The sequence below is a fragment of the Fringilla coelebs genome (genome assembly GCF_963513975.1).
Source record: "Fringilla coelebs genome assembly, chromosome: 5".
Taxonomy (NCBI): Eukaryota; Metazoa; Chordata; class Aves; order Passeriformes; family Fringillidae; genus Fringilla; species Fringilla coelebs.
In genome coordinates, this window is record NC_140033.1 from 14404396 (window position 1) to 14422065 (window position 17670).

At 42.6% G+C, this 17670-nt stretch overlaps 1 protein-coding gene across 1 annotated transcript; it reads right to left on the reverse strand.

The window, feature by feature from the left end:
* Positions 1 to 1377: 1377 nt before the first annotated feature.
* On the reverse strand, positions 1378 to 15494 carry SLC26A3 (solute carrier family 26 member 3; the record flags this gene model as incomplete). Its single annotated transcript, XM_084206494.1, has 20 exons — positions 1378 to 1401; positions 1987 to 2052; positions 2833 to 2978; positions 3482 to 3536; positions 5222 to 5455; positions 6432 to 6527; positions 7928 to 8020; positions 8109 to 8178; positions 8438 to 8544; positions 9455 to 9550; positions 9971 to 10048; positions 10143 to 10256; positions 10388 to 10535; positions 11342 to 11424; positions 12178 to 12330; positions 13031 to 13195; positions 13953 to 14110; positions 14202 to 14312; positions 14422 to 14561; positions 15364 to 15494. 20 exons carry the CDS (start codon positions 15492 to 15494, stop codon positions 1378 to 1380), a joined length of 2268 nt encoding a protein of 755 aa, XP_084062620.1.
* Between the last annotated feature and the right edge of the window lie 2176 nt (positions 15495 to 17670).

Genomic DNA, 17670 nt, shown 5'->3' on the forward strand with positions numbered 1-17670 from the left:
AGCAAGGGCCACATCTCCCACACCACGTCAGGCACATGATCACCCACCACAGCAGCACAGCATGTTATTCATCTGCAATGTTTCCTGAAAGCTGAACTTGTCTACTTCTGTCTTCAAGCTCACCTGATTCTTTCTATATTCAAAATCTCCCAGCTTGGTTCTCATCAGATAACTCCAGATTAAAAAAACAATTTAAAAATATGAAAATATTTAACAGATTTTGTTTTCAACACCTGCATACTCTGAAGATATAAACGGTAGTGCAAAGCACTTTCTCCTCCCTTCCGCCCTTCTTCAAGTCCAAATGCACATTTCTGGCCACCCCAGCTTGACTGAATAGCCAAAACAAGTTTTTGAAAACTAAAAACTCTTGAGATTTCAGAGTGCTGTTTCTTTCAGACTCCAGGAATGGTTCCATTTTCCTCTAGGCTGAAGATTTTTGTACCTCTGGCACTTGCTATGAGAAATTAAAAGTTCTGTCACTGTGAGCATTCTTCTCAGTTCTTCTCTGAAAGTTGTGATGTAGCTCATCTTCAAGCCTTAGACTTCCAGCAGGGGTTAATTGACAGCAGTTGTGCAGAATATCAGTGCAGACTCTTTAAGCTGAAGCCCTCTGCCTGTGTGTCCACAGATCTGGGCAATTCAGCCTGCCCACCTGGAGCTCCACACCCGCAGCTCCTCCAGCCAAGTTCTGGGGCCAGCATCTGTCACAGGCTGCTCTCACTGACTGTGAGCTGCCCTGATGGTCACTGAAGCCATTGTGGTTCACTCTCTGTGTATATACAGTGGTTCACTATAAATGTATCCTCCCTTGTGCACCTTACACAAGCCCAATACAAATCAATGAATCTTGTTTTGATCTGAAAATCCTGTGTCATTCCTGAACAATCTTCATAATTAGATGCATTAGTCACTATGTACATTGTGCTTATGCTTGTGGTAGTAAGCTGAGAGCAAGTTTAACTCAGTCTACTAAATATCTTACAAACCATGAAGAAAACTTTATTCAAGTTATATACATGCTGAAGATAAAATATCAGTTCTAACTATTATTCTGTGGTATCCAATACAAGATTTCAAATATTTATAGATTCTCAAGTAACTGTACAGGTTGTCTACAAACTGTGATATGAAATAAGAAAATCTGAGTGATTTTAGCCTCTCCATATAAATATATATATATATGTATATATAAATACATTTATATATACAGAGACATATAAAGACTAACAAGCCCATTTCAAAACCTGGAACATAACCATATGTAGTAAATCCTTCTTAAGGTATTTAAAAGTATCCTTCTGTCTTCATGCTCATCACACTTTCATCTTCTGTGACACTGTGTTGCTGGAGGATATTATACTTAGGAAGTTAAGTCTAAAATTTTGTTTCTGTTGGAATCTGTAGGGAATTAAAAAAAAAAAATAATTCCACATTCTGTAAAGAATAGCCAGGGTATGTGTCATCTGGTAAATGATATGTAAGTATTTCATCCCCTAAAGCATTTGAGCGGGAAGCTGGGGCCTGACATTTCCTCCTTACAGGGCTGCCCTGTGCTGGATACTGCCCTTCTCTCTGTCTGTGCTGAAAGGCTGCATGTGTCCCTTCCTTATCTCTGTCTCCAGACTCCCCTTCCACCTGAGACATTTAGATAAACTGGACTAATGTTGACTTCTCTGCCACAGGGCCGTTCTACCAGTGACTTTATCATGGAGGAGCTGTGGTGGACAGGTGAGGCAGCCAGGTGAGGCAGCCTTTGCCTGCCTTCCCTCTGCTCCGTGCACACCGCAAGGCTCGAGAGCTGACCCCATCCCTCTTACCCCGGTAAGGCTTTACCCTGAGCCAAATCCCATCAGTAAACTGTCTGGTGGCTTTCTGCCTGGGCTGACACAAGAGCTCAGGTATGAAGAAGCTTTCATTATCTGACCTAGCTGTTCCCATGAGCAGCTTTTTTGGGCTGCTGGAGGGCCACAGCCAGAGCCTTACCGTGCACTCGCGGCTGCGCAGTCCGTTCCTGGGGATGATGACATAGTCACTGCTTCTGCCCTTCTCCTGCAACGAGCACAAGAAGTTGTGGGTTAGCAAATTGATGGCTTTTCTTTTTCTGTTTATCATTTTTCACATTAAAGAAGGTCTTGATTTTTAAATCTCTGGAACATGCCTGGAATGCTGACATAGAAGAAAGCAAGCTCTCACTTGTCAGGGTTTTATGACCTTCACCACGTCTGTGGCTCAGTGCAGAAGATCTGGACCAGCTCAGTTAGGTGGGATTAGACAGTTTCCACACGAGCAGCATTCTGGGTCTGGTACATTTAAACACATTTTTTGTATACAGGATCCTTTCTTGCTCTTGATTTAAGAATACTCCCAGAAAGGCCATTACCAAATCTGGTAGCACTAATTTGTCCACACTACTTCAGCACTCCTTTTGAAGACAGACAGGGCTGGAAAGCCTATATGCAAGCAGCATAAAGTCTGCCTTTCAAGAGCCACTGCAGCAAATTGAGCAGTCTCTGCTGGGTGGGTGACCACAGAGGTGGATGGTGGATGGTGGATGGGCACTGTGTTCTTCCCAAAGAGGTGACTTGAAGACCACAGCCAGGCCAGCCACCAGTGGGAATTATTCACTCCTTTCACAAATGGTTTTCCACACACCTGAACCAGGAGCCACTCTTGTTCTTCAATTTGATTGGAGACCTGAGTTTTAATTACTATTTTTTTGAAAATAGAGGCAGTGTAGCACACACAGCTATAGCTGTGCAGGGTGCTGCTGGGAGCCTGGCAATATTTGAAAGGCACTAAAGTAATGAAAGATGAAGACTGTAGTGTTACCTCAGCAAGCTTTAATTTGGGGGAGTTGGCTATGTCCTTCTTCAGCAAAATGTGTAAAACTGCATCATGAATGGTGAGGAAAAACATGGATGGCTTAATCTCTTCATCAAAAAATGCACTTCTTTCCAGTTTGTCCAGGAGGCCCTCTGTTAGTGAACAAAATCAAAGCACAAATGACCTTCAGGCCTTAAAAAGGAAGAAATTGTGTATCCTGAGCATGCCCACTGAGAGAACACGAGAGCTGCTGGTATAATACACTGTTTTATTTATTAGAGCAGATGGCTGTATGGATATCAAGAGGATGGAACAGAAATGCCCATTAGTAGTTCCCTGCTCTGTGCCAGGCAGGAAGGAATTTGAGCCCCTTTTTTTATTTAATGCCTAGCCCAGGGTGCATGATGGTGGGTCCTGCAGCCCAGAGCTGTACAACACAGCAGTGGCCATAGGTAAAAGGAGCCATCACACATGGTCCCAGCCTTTTGGGGACAGCACGGGAGGGACAACAACACCTCCATTTAGTGGGACCTGTTTGCTATCCAAGACTGGAAGGTAAAACTGGGTGATCCTCCTCAGCCATGCTCAGGGATCAAGAGGGGAGGCAGTGGGACGAGGCAGGTGTGGGGATGCCAATGCAAAGGCAAGTACTCACCGTACGCGCCAGCAATGTAAACGTCAATGTCGAGCCGGACAAATTCTTTCAAAGTCTGTTAAACCAGAAGGAGGCACCATTTAGATTCTGCTGGGCTTGCTGATTACCATTATAGTGATTAGCCACAGCAAATATACCAACCACCCTATGATATTTAAGATCTATGATGGTAAGTGGATCTAGACTTAAACTCTGTTGCACATAGAGGCAGGACAATCTTCACATGGCTGCAGACAGGGGTGGCCAAGCCTTTTGAAAAGAGCCTGTTGAAAAGGTTTGGCTCACAAAGAAGTAGGTGATCTTTCATTATTTTTATGGCTTTGTTGTATCCAGATGATACATCATGAAGCTAAAAAAAATTACTTCACAATCTTCTGGGGGAGATATTTGTAACTGGGAACTTGAGCAGAACTGTAATTCCCACTGTCATGGTGGGTCTTTAGTTCCTATGGATCTGTATCTCCAGACAGTTAACTGCAGCTGCTGCTGTTGAAAATGTTGTGACTTTTGCTTTGTTCAAGGTCATCTGAGCAAGCAAAAGCAGGAGCAGAAATGGAACTCCAGTGTTCCAACTCCAGCTGGGTGTTCAAAGCTCTATTTCATATCTACATTTCTGCAAAGCTTCCCAAAATCTTACCACGTGAAGAAAGAGTACCACAGCCAACAATTCAATTCCAGGACAATTTATATTGATTATTTAAACTATTACCTAAACATTTTCTATAGAAATGTTCAGGTAATAATAATTTCTATAGAAAATGTACATTCAAATTCACATAAACTCAAGGTTTGCCACTGGCCTTCCAGTCCGTGTAGCAATGCCTTTAAGAAGCAGACTACAAACACAGAATAAAATCATAGAATGGTTTTGGTTGGAAGGAACTTAAAGATCATCTTGTTCCAAACCCCTGCCCTGGACAGGGACACTTAACACTGGAGCAGGTTGCTCAGAGCATCATCCAACTTGCCATTTAACAGTTTCAGGGATGGAGCATCCACAGCTTCTCTGGGCAAACTGTTCCAGTATTTCACCACCCTCACAGTAAAAGATTTCTTCTAATCTGGACCTGCCCTTTTTCATTTTAAAGCCATTGCCTCTTGTCCTATCACTGTATACCCCTGTCAGAAGTCCCTCTCCATGCTTTTTCATAGGCTCCCTTTAAGTATGGAAAACTTTCTCCTCTCTAGGCTGAACAACTCCAACTCTCTCAGCCTTTCCTCACAGGAGAGATGCTCCAGCCCTCTGATCCTTTCCATGGTTCTATCTGGACGTGTTCTAAGATGTCCATGTCTTTCCTGTGTTGGTCACCCCACAGATGGTCACCTACCTCAGGTGAGGTCTCATGAGAGTGGAGTAGAATATCTCATGAGAGTGGGGAAGAATCACCTGCTGGTCACACTTCTTTTTATGCAGCCCAGGATATGATTGGCTTTCTGGCCTGTGAGTGCACATTGCTGGGTCATGTCCAACTTTTCATCCCCCAGAATCCCCATCTCCTCCTCTGAAGGACTGCTCTCAATCCATTTATTCCCCAGTCTGTATCGATGCTGGGGATTGCCCTGATCCACCTTTAGCACCTTGCACTTGGCCTTGTTGAGGTTCATGAGGTTCAGGTGGGCCCACTCCTGTCCAGGTCCCTCTGGGTGCCATCCTTTCACTCATGTGTATCCCTCAAGCATAACTGCATTTGTAAGATTTTCTCTCATATGATCACTGTTTGTCTTATGAATTGTGGTTACCTTTCGGAGGATTGTCATGGCAGAAAAATCAAGGAAGGACACTGATGAGAAATCCAGAATGATGCTGTGGAGGTTGACCTGGGGCACATTGATGCCAGGGGGGAGGTCAGTGCCCCAGTTGATCTGAATGGGCAAGTCTGTCATGATGGTGGGCTGGTCCAGCTCCTCTATCTTGTTGTTGTCCAACTCTTCCTCTGACTCATACGTAGGGTTAGCCGTGCAAATCAAGCCCTTCTGTGTTGACATGGAAAAATGTCAAAATTAGTTCTCTTCTTTAATACCCAGCCAGGGTAGTGGTACTTCTCACACAAGGGCAAGAGTAATAGCAACGCACAACTGATCTTCCCATGAGACAGAGCAGGACCAACCTGGAAAGTTCTGTCTCTCCCGTGTCGGCAGAAATATGGAAATTATTTAATCATCATCATAATCATTTAATGATGGCATTTTATTGTTTCCTGAAGCCAGTTGCCAGACATATTTTAATTCAGTAATTTTGGAACAAGTCAACAAAAGGCATGCAGGATTTGAGCTGGGAGAAAACCAGCTCTATCCCACCATTAATGCAGAAAGATATTCACTTTTCTGGGATCTGATCCTGCTATTTGTTGCCACACAAAGCTCCAGTGGACATGCACAAGCTCTGCCCATGGTAAATCTGTAGGTCTCTAACTGTGAGAGCCATTTAAAATCTTGGTTTTTAAATGTGTTTATGTCATGAAGCGGCAACTTGGGGAATAGTGTATCTAATTAAGAAGGGAGGCAATGAGGTCCTTCTCTGCCATGTAAAACAGGGAGCTTGGTTCCTTAACCCCCCTGTCACCCCAGGGGGTTGTCACCACATTTCTCTTCACAGAGAAAAGCAAGGTACAATTCTTCCCAAGAATATTTCTGGGTTTCACATGCTCTGAACTCCAGAGAATGCCTGTGCTTGTGCCAAAGTAGAATGCAATATGGAGATTGTTTACCCAAAGTGACGGTGTTTTGTTCCCTTGGCCTATCGGGGCCAAGTTTCGGCTGACAGTCACGAGATTCTGTGCAGGGTGTGCAGTGGAGTGCTTGGCAGATTCAGTTTAGATGTAATGTAATATAGTGTAATATAGTGTAATAAAGTAATTAATTAGCCTTCTGACATCAATGGAGTCCTCCTCATCATTCTCTCCCCTCGTCGAGGATCCCTGTGAATACTATAGGCGGTTGCCTTACATACCGGTGTCACTTGCAGCTCTCCTTTCTTCAGCATCTTCCTAATCTTCCTCAGAGCTTTATTGCGTTTCCTCAGGACTCTCAGTGGGTTGAAGCCAACCTGCAAAACCATTCAAAGTGATTATTCATCACTTTGAATAATTAGACAAAAAAACCCCTCTGTGACAGCAGGGGAAGGACAAAGAATCTCATAAGGTTTTTCGTTACAGTCATTATGACCATAGTTTGAACTTGATGCTGTCTACCCCTTTTCACAAATTCAAGCAAGGGCTCCTTCTAGGTTGGAAGGGTTCCTACAGGAATGGCTGCAAATGAGGCAGGGCTATCTGTGCTGCTTTAGGACCCCAGCATGGACAGCATTGTAGCAGTGACAGTGCTCAGCACAGGCCAGTAACTCCAGCAGGCTGGCACAGTGCTGGCATCTGCCACTCATCTGCATTATGAGGGGGTCACCCAGCTGGCCAAGATCTGAGAGCTCATGATTTGTATTTGCTTTGTGCCTCCTGACTGCAATGTGGGTCATTTACCCACTCTTTTTCCTGAAGAAGAAAGCCAGATTTTATCATGTTGCCTTCATATGTCCCTTGAAACTCTGAGCTGGTTTTAACAGAATTAGACAGCAGGTAAATTAGGCTAAAAATAAAATTTGGCTAAAATACTAAATTCCTGCAAGTCTTCTGCCTTATTCAGCTAGTGTGTCGAGGAGAAAGGTGTTAGAAGTAACTTTATTTGTACAGAAAGAGTGGTGTGAACATCTGCACTCACAGAAAAAAAGCTTCAGGCTCTTCTGAGGTGTAAGCCAAACACATGGAGAACCAAATGTGTCAGATTCTCTCATTCCTCTGCTAGTGTTAGTCCCTCATGTGAAGAACAAACTGCTCATCATGAGGGCTCAGGGGAGTCACTGCTTATCAACTCCCCACTAAGAGCAGCAGGAGGGGGAGGTTATGGTCAAGTTGTGTTTGGGCTGGGGATGGTGGGCCTCATTCACACAGTGGGGGCTCAGGGGTCCTGGATCTCTGTGCTGGCTATGGAAACACTGGCTGCATTCACCAGTTTGTTATGAAAGATGGTAAGACTCTTTGAGAGGATGATTCCATTTGGCATTTTACTGACTGTTGTGGTTATGTTCTCAGGGCAAGACGAGTAAACTAGAATTTATTGTGTGTGAATAGTACAAGAGCAAATAAAATAAAGTTTTAAAAATTTCCTTTCTATTATCTATGTTTACACTCTATTCTTCTTGAAATAGATATTGTTATGGTATAAGTATATATGTATGTATGGTATAAACATTGCTATGGTGTAAGTTCAGCATAAGTAAAGCTGGTTTCTTTCTCAGAGGTGTCTGCATACATGTTATATCACAGAAATGGAAACAGTATAAAAAAGTTCACCCTTGAACTGTGGAATAACTGCATATATAGTAATTATTGGGAAACTGTATCCACCATAAAGTGTCACACAATTCATATGTTCAGAACAGCCTCAGATACTTACAGCAGTGATGAGTTTCTCTCTCAAGAATTCAATATTAGCGAAGAAGATCGGAGAGGAGCATCTGAAAATCTTCACTCCCTCTGGCTCATAGATCTGTAAAATGAAGCAAAAGTGTCAGTGGAAATGTTTGCTGTAGAAGCACGAGTGCAGCAGGTGGTTAAAGAAATGAGACATTTCTTACATCAGTGTAATCCTTCCTGTTTCTGTAGATGTTACTTCTCCCAACATTGGCCAAAACAGTGCAGCTTGGACTGTGAACAAACACACACACAATTATTTGTGTCCCACATTGGAACTTGGGGGATGGGAAGGACCACATGAAACCATCTCAGCTGGGGTGGCACACTGAGGCAAGCCCCACATCCAAAGGTTTATGCCTGCAAATTATTTTTCCATGCGCGGTTGCTGGACAGACCAAGGCACAGACCGGGCTGCTGCCCTTCTCTGTACAGAGGGAGAAAACTTGTAACAGGAGGCCCTGGGATACCACTGCATTCAGCAAGTACTCACAACTGGGAGCGGATCACCACTGTCAGCAGCTGGAATGCCACAGCTGTTGCTAGTCCAATGTCCAGGCCAAGAAAGATGGCAGCTAAGAAAGTCACCACCCATATAACCTGTAAGGACACAGTGGATGGCAACATTATAAAGATGTCAAGAACCTCGGTCATGAGCTCAGGATAGGAGCAGGAATAGATCTCAGATCTGGTCCAGCATGTCCATCTGCTTTTGGTGAGGTTTTTTCCTTGCAAAACAGGGCCAGAGTCACCATCCAGCACCAGGGAGTGCTTCTAGGGGCTACAATTTCTAGACTATAAACGCTTAAAATGATACAGGTGGTTCACTAAATGCTTAATGAAAATCCAGCAGAAAGGCAAGATGAGAAGTGAATCAGAAATCTGGTAAAGCTGAGTTGTAAAAGTGCAAATATAGGTGCTGATAAATTATTAGATAATACTGAATAACTTTTAGCCACAGATTTCAAAGCATTTTCATAGGGCAAATAACTGTTTGATAGCTTGGAATTGATAGCTGGGAAAACTGAGGCCTGGAACCATTTGTGAGCCTAAATTTTCTGAGAGGTAGAGTCCTGCCCTCTAGCCACAAGCTTTACCATTTGGAGCAAACCCTTCAAGTCCCAGTTTTCATTTGTTTGTTGATGTTTATCTTCCATATGACACGTTGTGTGATTGTGAGAAATACCCCTGAATGCTTAGTCAATGCAGTAGATATCTGGATATTTTCTGCCATTTATTTGACTTTATATTTTGACTTTATATTTGACTTTAGATAATGCTCTATTTTAATAGATTTTCATGAAATGTATGAAAATGAAGTTAAGAGTGAGAATTGACTCCAAATAAATGGGACAAAATGGAAAAAATTAAGGGATATACCAGTAAAAAAGGCATGCAAATATTGTGCTTTCTGTTTAGTGAAGTAAAACAGGGATAAAAAAAGAACATTGGTATGATAGATTACTTTTTCAGAGCATTTAACTTCTGATGCTTATGAAACTGAACTTACACAGTCATACTTGTCCTTTCTCCAGAGGATGCCTATTTCCTTGAACTGCATGAGCATTCCTTTCAAATTGCCAAGAGCCAAAGATGCAAGGACTGACTGTTAAAAAGACCAAAACACATGTTCTTTGTTTAAGTAAGCAAAGAAAATGTAAAACATTGGGAATTAAAAGATTATACTAATAGGGCCAAAGTGCAGTTGAAAGGCCAGGGAGCTGCTCCCAATGCACGCTGATGTTGGAACATCCAACACTGCACTATGGTGCACTGCAGGTGTCTGACTGAGGCTGTAAATCTCACTTATTTTTGGCACCTGAAAGTTGGTTTTTGGTGTTTGGGTACTTGTGTTCCCTTTGAGGGACCAGATGTAGGGATCCTTTCTGGCATAACGTGGGAAGAAGAACCAAGCTTTTCAAACCTTTTTGGCTTCCACTGAAGTCTATGAACACTCTCAGTGTGCTCAGAGAGCAGCCCTGTCTTTGGGGAGCAGGAGGAAGCATTAGATGAAACCAGTGAATACCTTCTGTAATGGTGCCAGGAGAAACCCAACGGCCAAGATCACAAGCAAAACAATGACAGATGAGATAATGCCAGCAATCTGCATGAGAGAACAATTCCACAATGAATAAGTGCCCACAGGCACAATGGTTAGCTAGGAAAAAAAGAGCTGTCTCATGACTTGTCTTCTGTACCTGTGTTTTGCCTCCTGTGCTCTCCTGCACACCTGATCTTGAAAGAGCAGTGCTGGAGGCAAATCCCTTGAATGATCCACCAACTATATTACCCAGCCCAAACGCAATTAGTTCCTGAAATAAAAATAAAAGAGATTGTTCTTAAGAGCTGGTTAGTGACAGTTATTCAAAAGGCAAAGCTTTCCTAAAATGACTTATTTCCCATTGATAAATGCATCTCTGTGATCTCTGTGTTATTTGCCTACCTGGTTGCCATCTATTGGGTAGTCATGCTTGATGGAATACACTTTAGCCACGGAGAAGGCTACTGCAAACCCAACGATTGCAATGGAAATGCCGTCACCAATGCAGTTCTGGAGGATGCCTACATCAGGTGCAACAGGTGCATGAAACCTGAAAGACAAAAAACTCATTAAGGAGATGCCTAAGGGTCTTTTGCAGATCCTAGTAAGAATTCCTTTCTGAAATTCTTTTCCCCCCTTCTTTTTTTCTCCATTGAACTGAAATCTGAAGAAAGGAGACTTGTGAGCAGAAATAGCTGTTGCCCTGCAAGCTTCACCTGCTTACACCCCGGGCTACAGAGACCACCCCAGACTCACTCTGCTGTCCCAGTAAATGTCTTTCTCCCTCTTTTTAACTTGACATGTGCCACCTGATTCTTTATGCCAAAATTCTGGCATAGCTAGATGAAGGCTATATATTCTACATGTGGAGAAATAATCTTTATGTGGATATAGTCCTGGATGGGCAGATGTTGAGGCCTCTGGAGGATAATGGTGCTGAAGAGATGCTGATGGCTGGTCATGGGACCAGGGAGGAGAATTGTGCAGGGTCCTGGTGGCTTCCCAGGGCTGGTGATGGCTGCTGAACTGTGCATGTGCTGTGAGGGAAACGGAGGAGTTCAGGAGTGAGTAATTAAATTAAAAGGACAAACATCAACCTCCTGCTCACCAGCTATCTCAGAAAGTGAAGAACACAATTATTTCATGTCTCAGTGTACTCCTTGATAAGTAGGAGATGTGCTCTAGAGTGTAATTTTTGTGTACTGAAAGTGTGTCATATCATTGAGAAAAAATGTTTATTTACCTACTGAAGAAGATGAAGCAGATAATTTTAATCAGAAACATAGCTGAACTTGTTCAACACGGCCAAACTAAAGAGAACGTCTTGCTCCACTGGTGAATTGTAAGTTCACTTACCCGTCCTCTAGTTTTCCAACAACAGCTACACCAAATTTTTCTTCAAAGTTGACAAAATAGGAAACCAGTGCTGCTACGATTGTCTGAAAGATAATAAACCACACTTCCATTAGGCACATTAAAGCAAGAGTATAAAGAATCTATTAAACACCATCACCTTTCTTGTCTTACACACTGTCCAGCCTCATCACTAGTGGCAGAATTATGTACCAAGTTTTCACATCCCTTTGCTGTTCAGATGTCATTCCCAAATGACTTTACAGGAATGGGTTTACATTCATAAATCACAAAGATTGTAACAGAATATCTTACTAACAATAGAGATCATCCACCCAGTAAACCAGGTATGTTCTAACAAGATGCTGTAATGCTTCTGGGGGAAAACAAGTGCTGCTTAAGTCTATACATCCTCCAAGATTTTAGGGGCTTGCTGCCCTTGTGAAGCTTCCTCCACTCCTCTGCTGCTCAGAGTGGGCAAAACCTTCTGCTGCTGGAGGGCAAAATAATTTTGTGTGTGGCCATAGATATCCAGGACTTCAGTGGCTGCTTGCAGGTGTGGTGCAGAGGGGCCTCAGCTGTGAGACTGCAGCTGGCTGGTGTCAGAGCCAATTCTATCCATGGAAAAAATTCATAGTTTATAACACCACAAATATGTTCAGTTAAGAACACCTATGTGGAAGTAAAACATCTCACAATAGCTCCTGAATGCTGTAATTTTTTCTTTATAGGTAAAATGATAATGCATCATTTAGTGGATAACAGGAGAAGAAATAGTTAAAACTCTGCTTCCCATGTCGTAACATGGAGCAATTGCAAAATCAAAGGAAGTGACTCACCACAAGGAGTTCAATTGGGATGGGAGCTGGTAGCTTTTCCTTGTATCGATCGTTCATTTCTTTCACCACAAACACGATAAGCAGGACAATCAGTGATGTGACAAGGTCAGCAATGTTTGCATTTGTGATCTGGCTGAAAACGCTCTCCAGAGTCTGCAGAATCAGGAATAAACATGTGGTGCTTTAGAAACAGTTGTGCCCTGGCACAGTAGCACTATCCCTTCCGGAAGAACCTGTATCTGAACGGCTCTAAGGATTGTGCTGTTTGGGATTTATTCCCTGGGGTATCATGGGGACTGCAAGCCCCCCGAATGTATGTGCATCTGCCAAATGATAGAAGCATCTCCAGAAGACCTTTTCCACTAACTTGTGACCCTCTCCTCCAGATTTGCCCCTGAGGGAGGGTTGGAAAACAGGCAAGTCTGTGATAGGAAATGTGAGCAATGGCATTGCTGGGCAGGTGCTTTTCTCCACTCCTTCCTTCCTGTTCTTCTTGTCTCTCCTTTCTCATCCAACAGCCCTCACAGAGTCATATGCAAATTAAATATGTATAATATCAGTCCAGTAAAAAAGAATAACTAAATCCTTAAGGGAGAGTTGAATGCTTAATTGAAATATGCCAACACAAAATTGTAACTATTATTTAACTATCCCAATAGGATATAACTCGGTGCTTGGTAATAAATTTAAAGATTGGCTAAATACTAATAATGTATTCTCATTTTTCTCTTGTTTTTCCTCCTGTTTTGCTTTTTTTTTTTTGCTGAGTTGTTATTCCTGCCTTATGATACAGTCAGAAATACATCCCAGGTACATCAATAGCATTAGCAAATAATTAACACCTAGCACTTACATAGATGATGCCAAATGGTTTATTAAATCCGGGGACAGGTAACTGAAACATGAATTTCAGTTGAGATACCAAAACGTGGATAGCGGCAGCAGTTGTGAAACCACTGATTAATGATTGTGATAGATAAATAACGATGAAGCCAAACTGGAAAATTCCCAGAAGCAACTGAAACACAAAATGAGCATAGGTCAATGGGATTCATTTGTGTTTTTAAGCAATATCTTTGAAAGAAAGACAGCCATATTTAATGAAAGCAATGATTTTCACCTGATCTCATCCCTCCAGAGATTAAGGAATGTACTATCACCAGTCTTGCAACAACAGCTGACATTTAGAAACAGAAGGCATAATAATAGTAAGAGTAATAACTGCTAGTGCAGTTAAAACCCATTCTTTTTATTTTATAGCTAAAATATACACCCTTATTTCTAGGGTTTTCATTTCCTATATTTTCACATAGTACAAGTGTTTCATGAAGCAGCAAAAATATTAGCATGTTAGGAAGGGAGGAACTGTAGGAATTTTTTATTAGGGAGTAAGGATAAATGTTTTTTTTTAAAAAAACAAATCCAAATATTTTACTATTGCAAGGCAGAGCTTTTATTCCCCTTGGTGCATCTACATCATTCACATTACTTTCAGAGGTATTTTTTTTCCTATCCAGCAGATTGTTTTTTGCTGTAGGTGTAGGCTGCAGCTGTGTAGGCTGTGGGCTCAGGCCTGTGCAAAACCAAGGATTTCACAGCACATATGAGTGCCTGGTCACTGGAGGGAAGAGATGTCTCCTAATCAGTGAGCCAGGGTCAGCTACATGGAGAGTGGAAGATTACTTTGGTGACTACAACAGCAGAAACCAGAGAGGAGGGTCAGGCCACCCTCCATCTATTCACATAGGTGTGCACACACACATACATTTACCGACCTGAACAATCCCAGAAAGGAAGGTTACAGATGCAGCCACCATCACCCTCTCATCATTTATTGCTGAGGTATTTGTGGAATTGCCATTTCCAGCGCTGTCATCGGGGACCAGCCTGGTGACGACTCCTCCCACCATGAGGCTCAGGACAGGGAAGGGACCTGAGCAGCACAAGGCACTTGTTAAAAGATCTGAGGAGGCAGCATGTAGCTCTTCATCAGAGAGGAAGGTAAGTGGTGTGCCTGAACTTACCCACTGAGATATGTCTGGATGTGCCAAAGATAAAATAGACCAGGACAGGGAAGAATGCGGCATAGAGTCCATAACTGGGGGGGACATTCACCAGCAAAGCAAAGGCCAGACCTGTGAAGACAGAGGCCGGGGAAGGTGATGTGTGTGTTGCAGGCTGAAGCCAGCAGTGCCTTGGCACGTGGCTTAGCAGGCTGTGTCAGGACACACATCTCCCCAGTACCTTGCAGCACAGCCACGAGCCCCGTGTTGATGCCGGAGATGATGTCACTCAGGATCCACTCCCTGAAGCGGTACGCCGGCAGCCAGGACATGACTGGGAACAAACGCAAAGCAGTTTTTTTGGCCCTTTGTGGGGAGCAGCTGCAAAGGCACAAGGGAACAAAATTTTGTCAGTGAACAGCTTGGCTGAATTGCAGTCTGTTGCAGAGAGGTGAGGAAAAGGGGAGGATTCAGGTTCTGGCTGCTAGAAGTCAAATTCTCACCCAGACACAGCCCTGATCAACCTGCACTGCCATCTGTGCTTCAAGGTACATCCAGTGGCCTTTAGAGGTCCTTTCCAAACCAAATTCTTATAGACCCCTAGAATGGCTTGGGTTGGACAGGAACCCCTGTGGCCATCTAATCCAAACCCCCACCCCAGTAAGCAGGCATGCCACCCACTGTGTCAGATTTTTCAGAGCCCTGTCCAATCTAAGTCCTTTAACATTTCCAGGGAGAGGGCATCCACCATGTCTCTGGGCAACCTGTGCCAGTACCTCACCCTAATCATAAAAAAATTATTCTTGATATCCAGTCCAAATATATCTTTTAGTTTAAAACCACCATCCCTTGTCCAGCTGCAACAGGCCATGGTAAAAAGCCTGAGTATGTCTTTCTTATAAAATCCCCTTAAGTACTGAAAGGGTGCTGTAAGGTCTTCCTAGAGTCTGATGCCAAGGGCCCAGAAAAAGAGAAGCTACCTTAGATACAGCTGTAGGAAGACTTCTAAGGGTAACAGCAGTCGAAATCCATTAGAAAAATCTGACATTTAATTTAGTTAATGAATTTTCATTTGCTACGTTGGAATGGGAGATGGACACCATCAAGATGGAGTTCATGCTGTCCAAGAGCAGTAAGGACTATTTCTTAGGTCTAATTTAAAAAAAAAAAAAAACCTCCTTACCTAAAATAGAGTTTCAGGTGATCCCAAAAGGTTTTATGGTATCTGTGCAATTTCTCATGCTCTTCATTGAATGCATTCTCCGAGTATACAGGTCTGGCTATAACATAATGGTTACCCACAGGTTCAACCATTTCTCCTGAAATGTCAGGATAGGAGAGTTACTTGTGTGTGCTCCTCTCTCCTCCAGGCACTTAAAAACCTGAAATTAAGAACAGGGTTAGGTCTTTATGTACTGTGGGGCGGGTAGCCATAGCATAGCTGAGTGAGCTCCAAACTGAGCGTTACCACCTTTGAAGATCAAAAGAGGGATGGTTGAGACACCTGCTTCACTTTGCCAAGGTGATCTCCTGCCCTGCTCCTCCTCCCACTGCAGAGCAGTGTTTCACTGGAGCATGAAGTATTTCTTTCAAAGATGCAGCCAAAAAGTGGACAAGATGGTTTTTGAGTTAATTTATCTCTCACTCAGCTGCGTGCAATCAAAAACTTCCTCCCTCAAAGGAAATTAATTTCCTAAAGAACAAACAAGCAGATGCCAAGCAGTTTCTCTTTGCGGCACTGCTGGGAGGGGTGGGAGCTCACTGTAACCCACACATGGGGGAAAGGCAGAGCCCAGGCAGGGCTCAGCCATCCTCTCTTGGATTCAGAGACAAAGCTGAAGGTATTGGGCTGGATTTGTGTGACAAGGAGATCAGGCTCAGGAGTAAAAAAGCATAAAATTGCTGCTTGTTATTTGTAACATTTATTTCCACAGATTGTCTGGACTGCTTCTCCTCTGCTTCATGTTCACAAACAGTTGTTGCAATGTCTTACCTGAACGCTATTTTCTGCCTTGCCCCACCCCATAGTTGCATGGCTGAAGAGAAACTGTCCTGGCTGACTCCAGAAATGACCCCTGGAGCCCACATTACATATGAGAATGAATCTGCTCATCACTCACTTCAGTCAAAACCACTGGGTATTTTGCAGCAATTAATTGATGCCATCACTGTGCTGCTCACTGTGCTGTTATATTTCTCATTATGCCACATATTCTTCCCACATTAAATTCACCTTAAACCTGTACTGTCTAAAAAAATTTCTCTCAGTTGAAGCCACCATTAAATGTTTAATATAGTACTAGTCCCAGACAGAAGCTGTGGAACTTGCTCTTTGTAGCAACAGTTGGACTAGATGATCATTGTAAGATCCTTCCAACTGGAACTAATCTGTTTGATCCTGTTCTATTTTGTTTTGGCTCAGAGATGAAGATGTGCTGTAGGAAGCAAGTAGTCTTTTGGGACACGGATAATAGAGTTTTTTACATTTATTTTCTCTCCCTTAATGAAAATGCTCCATGGCGCCTTGGTGCTGGCTGGTGGTCTCTTGACAGATGCCTGACCAGCACCAGTTCCTTGCCCAAATCTATCATCTGACTCTTGTTGAAATACCCTACATGCATTTCTAATTCAGACCTATGAGTACTCAACATTTGGAGATATCACAGCACAGATTTTAATGTGGCACAAAGCTGTTTGCATAGTTATGAACAGATGAAAAGCTTTTAATCTATGACAATTTTGGCATTAAAATGTGAATCCCATCTTGAAACTTTGCTACAGCTCAGAGCTTATCATTGACCTACTTGAAGTGATTTCATTTTAGTTTCCTTGTTGTTCACTCTGTGGAAATTCATAGACATGTAGAAGTCCAAACAATGTCAAGGAACATCTTAGATATTTTGATCAACATCTTGTTGACATACTATTCTTGCACAAAGGATTCACTATTTTGGCAATGGGTTAAACATTTTTACTCATTGTTTTAACATAAAATATTTTTGATCTGTAATATTTTTCAAAAACTGGCAGGCAATTATTCTAGCAGGCAAATGCTCAAAATCTAAGCTCATTCAAAACATCGATCCAAAGCCAATGAAAACAATACTCTGATCTGTAATTTTACACTGCTGGCCCTCCCTCTGTTGGGTCAGAGCCCCAAAACAGGCTGATAAAATTTCAATGAAAAAATTGGGTAGTTCAGTTAATTCCCTGATAAATCATAGTTACTAATATTTGCAAGAAGTTGTTTTATCTATTAAAGGTTTTTAAATTGCTCTGTTTCTTAGTCTGGGTGTCTGCCTTTTATACTTCATGTCACAAAGAGGGATATTGCTGAAAGTCCTGTGGAATAGTTTTTGTCCATTACATTATAGGGCACAAGATGTACTATTTGTACCCTTTGAAAAGTTCATAAGCCATAAAAATAAAAGAAGTGTATGGGTGACTCTTTAATTTGAGATTTTCCTCAGTGCTGTAGCTGCTGTAGCTT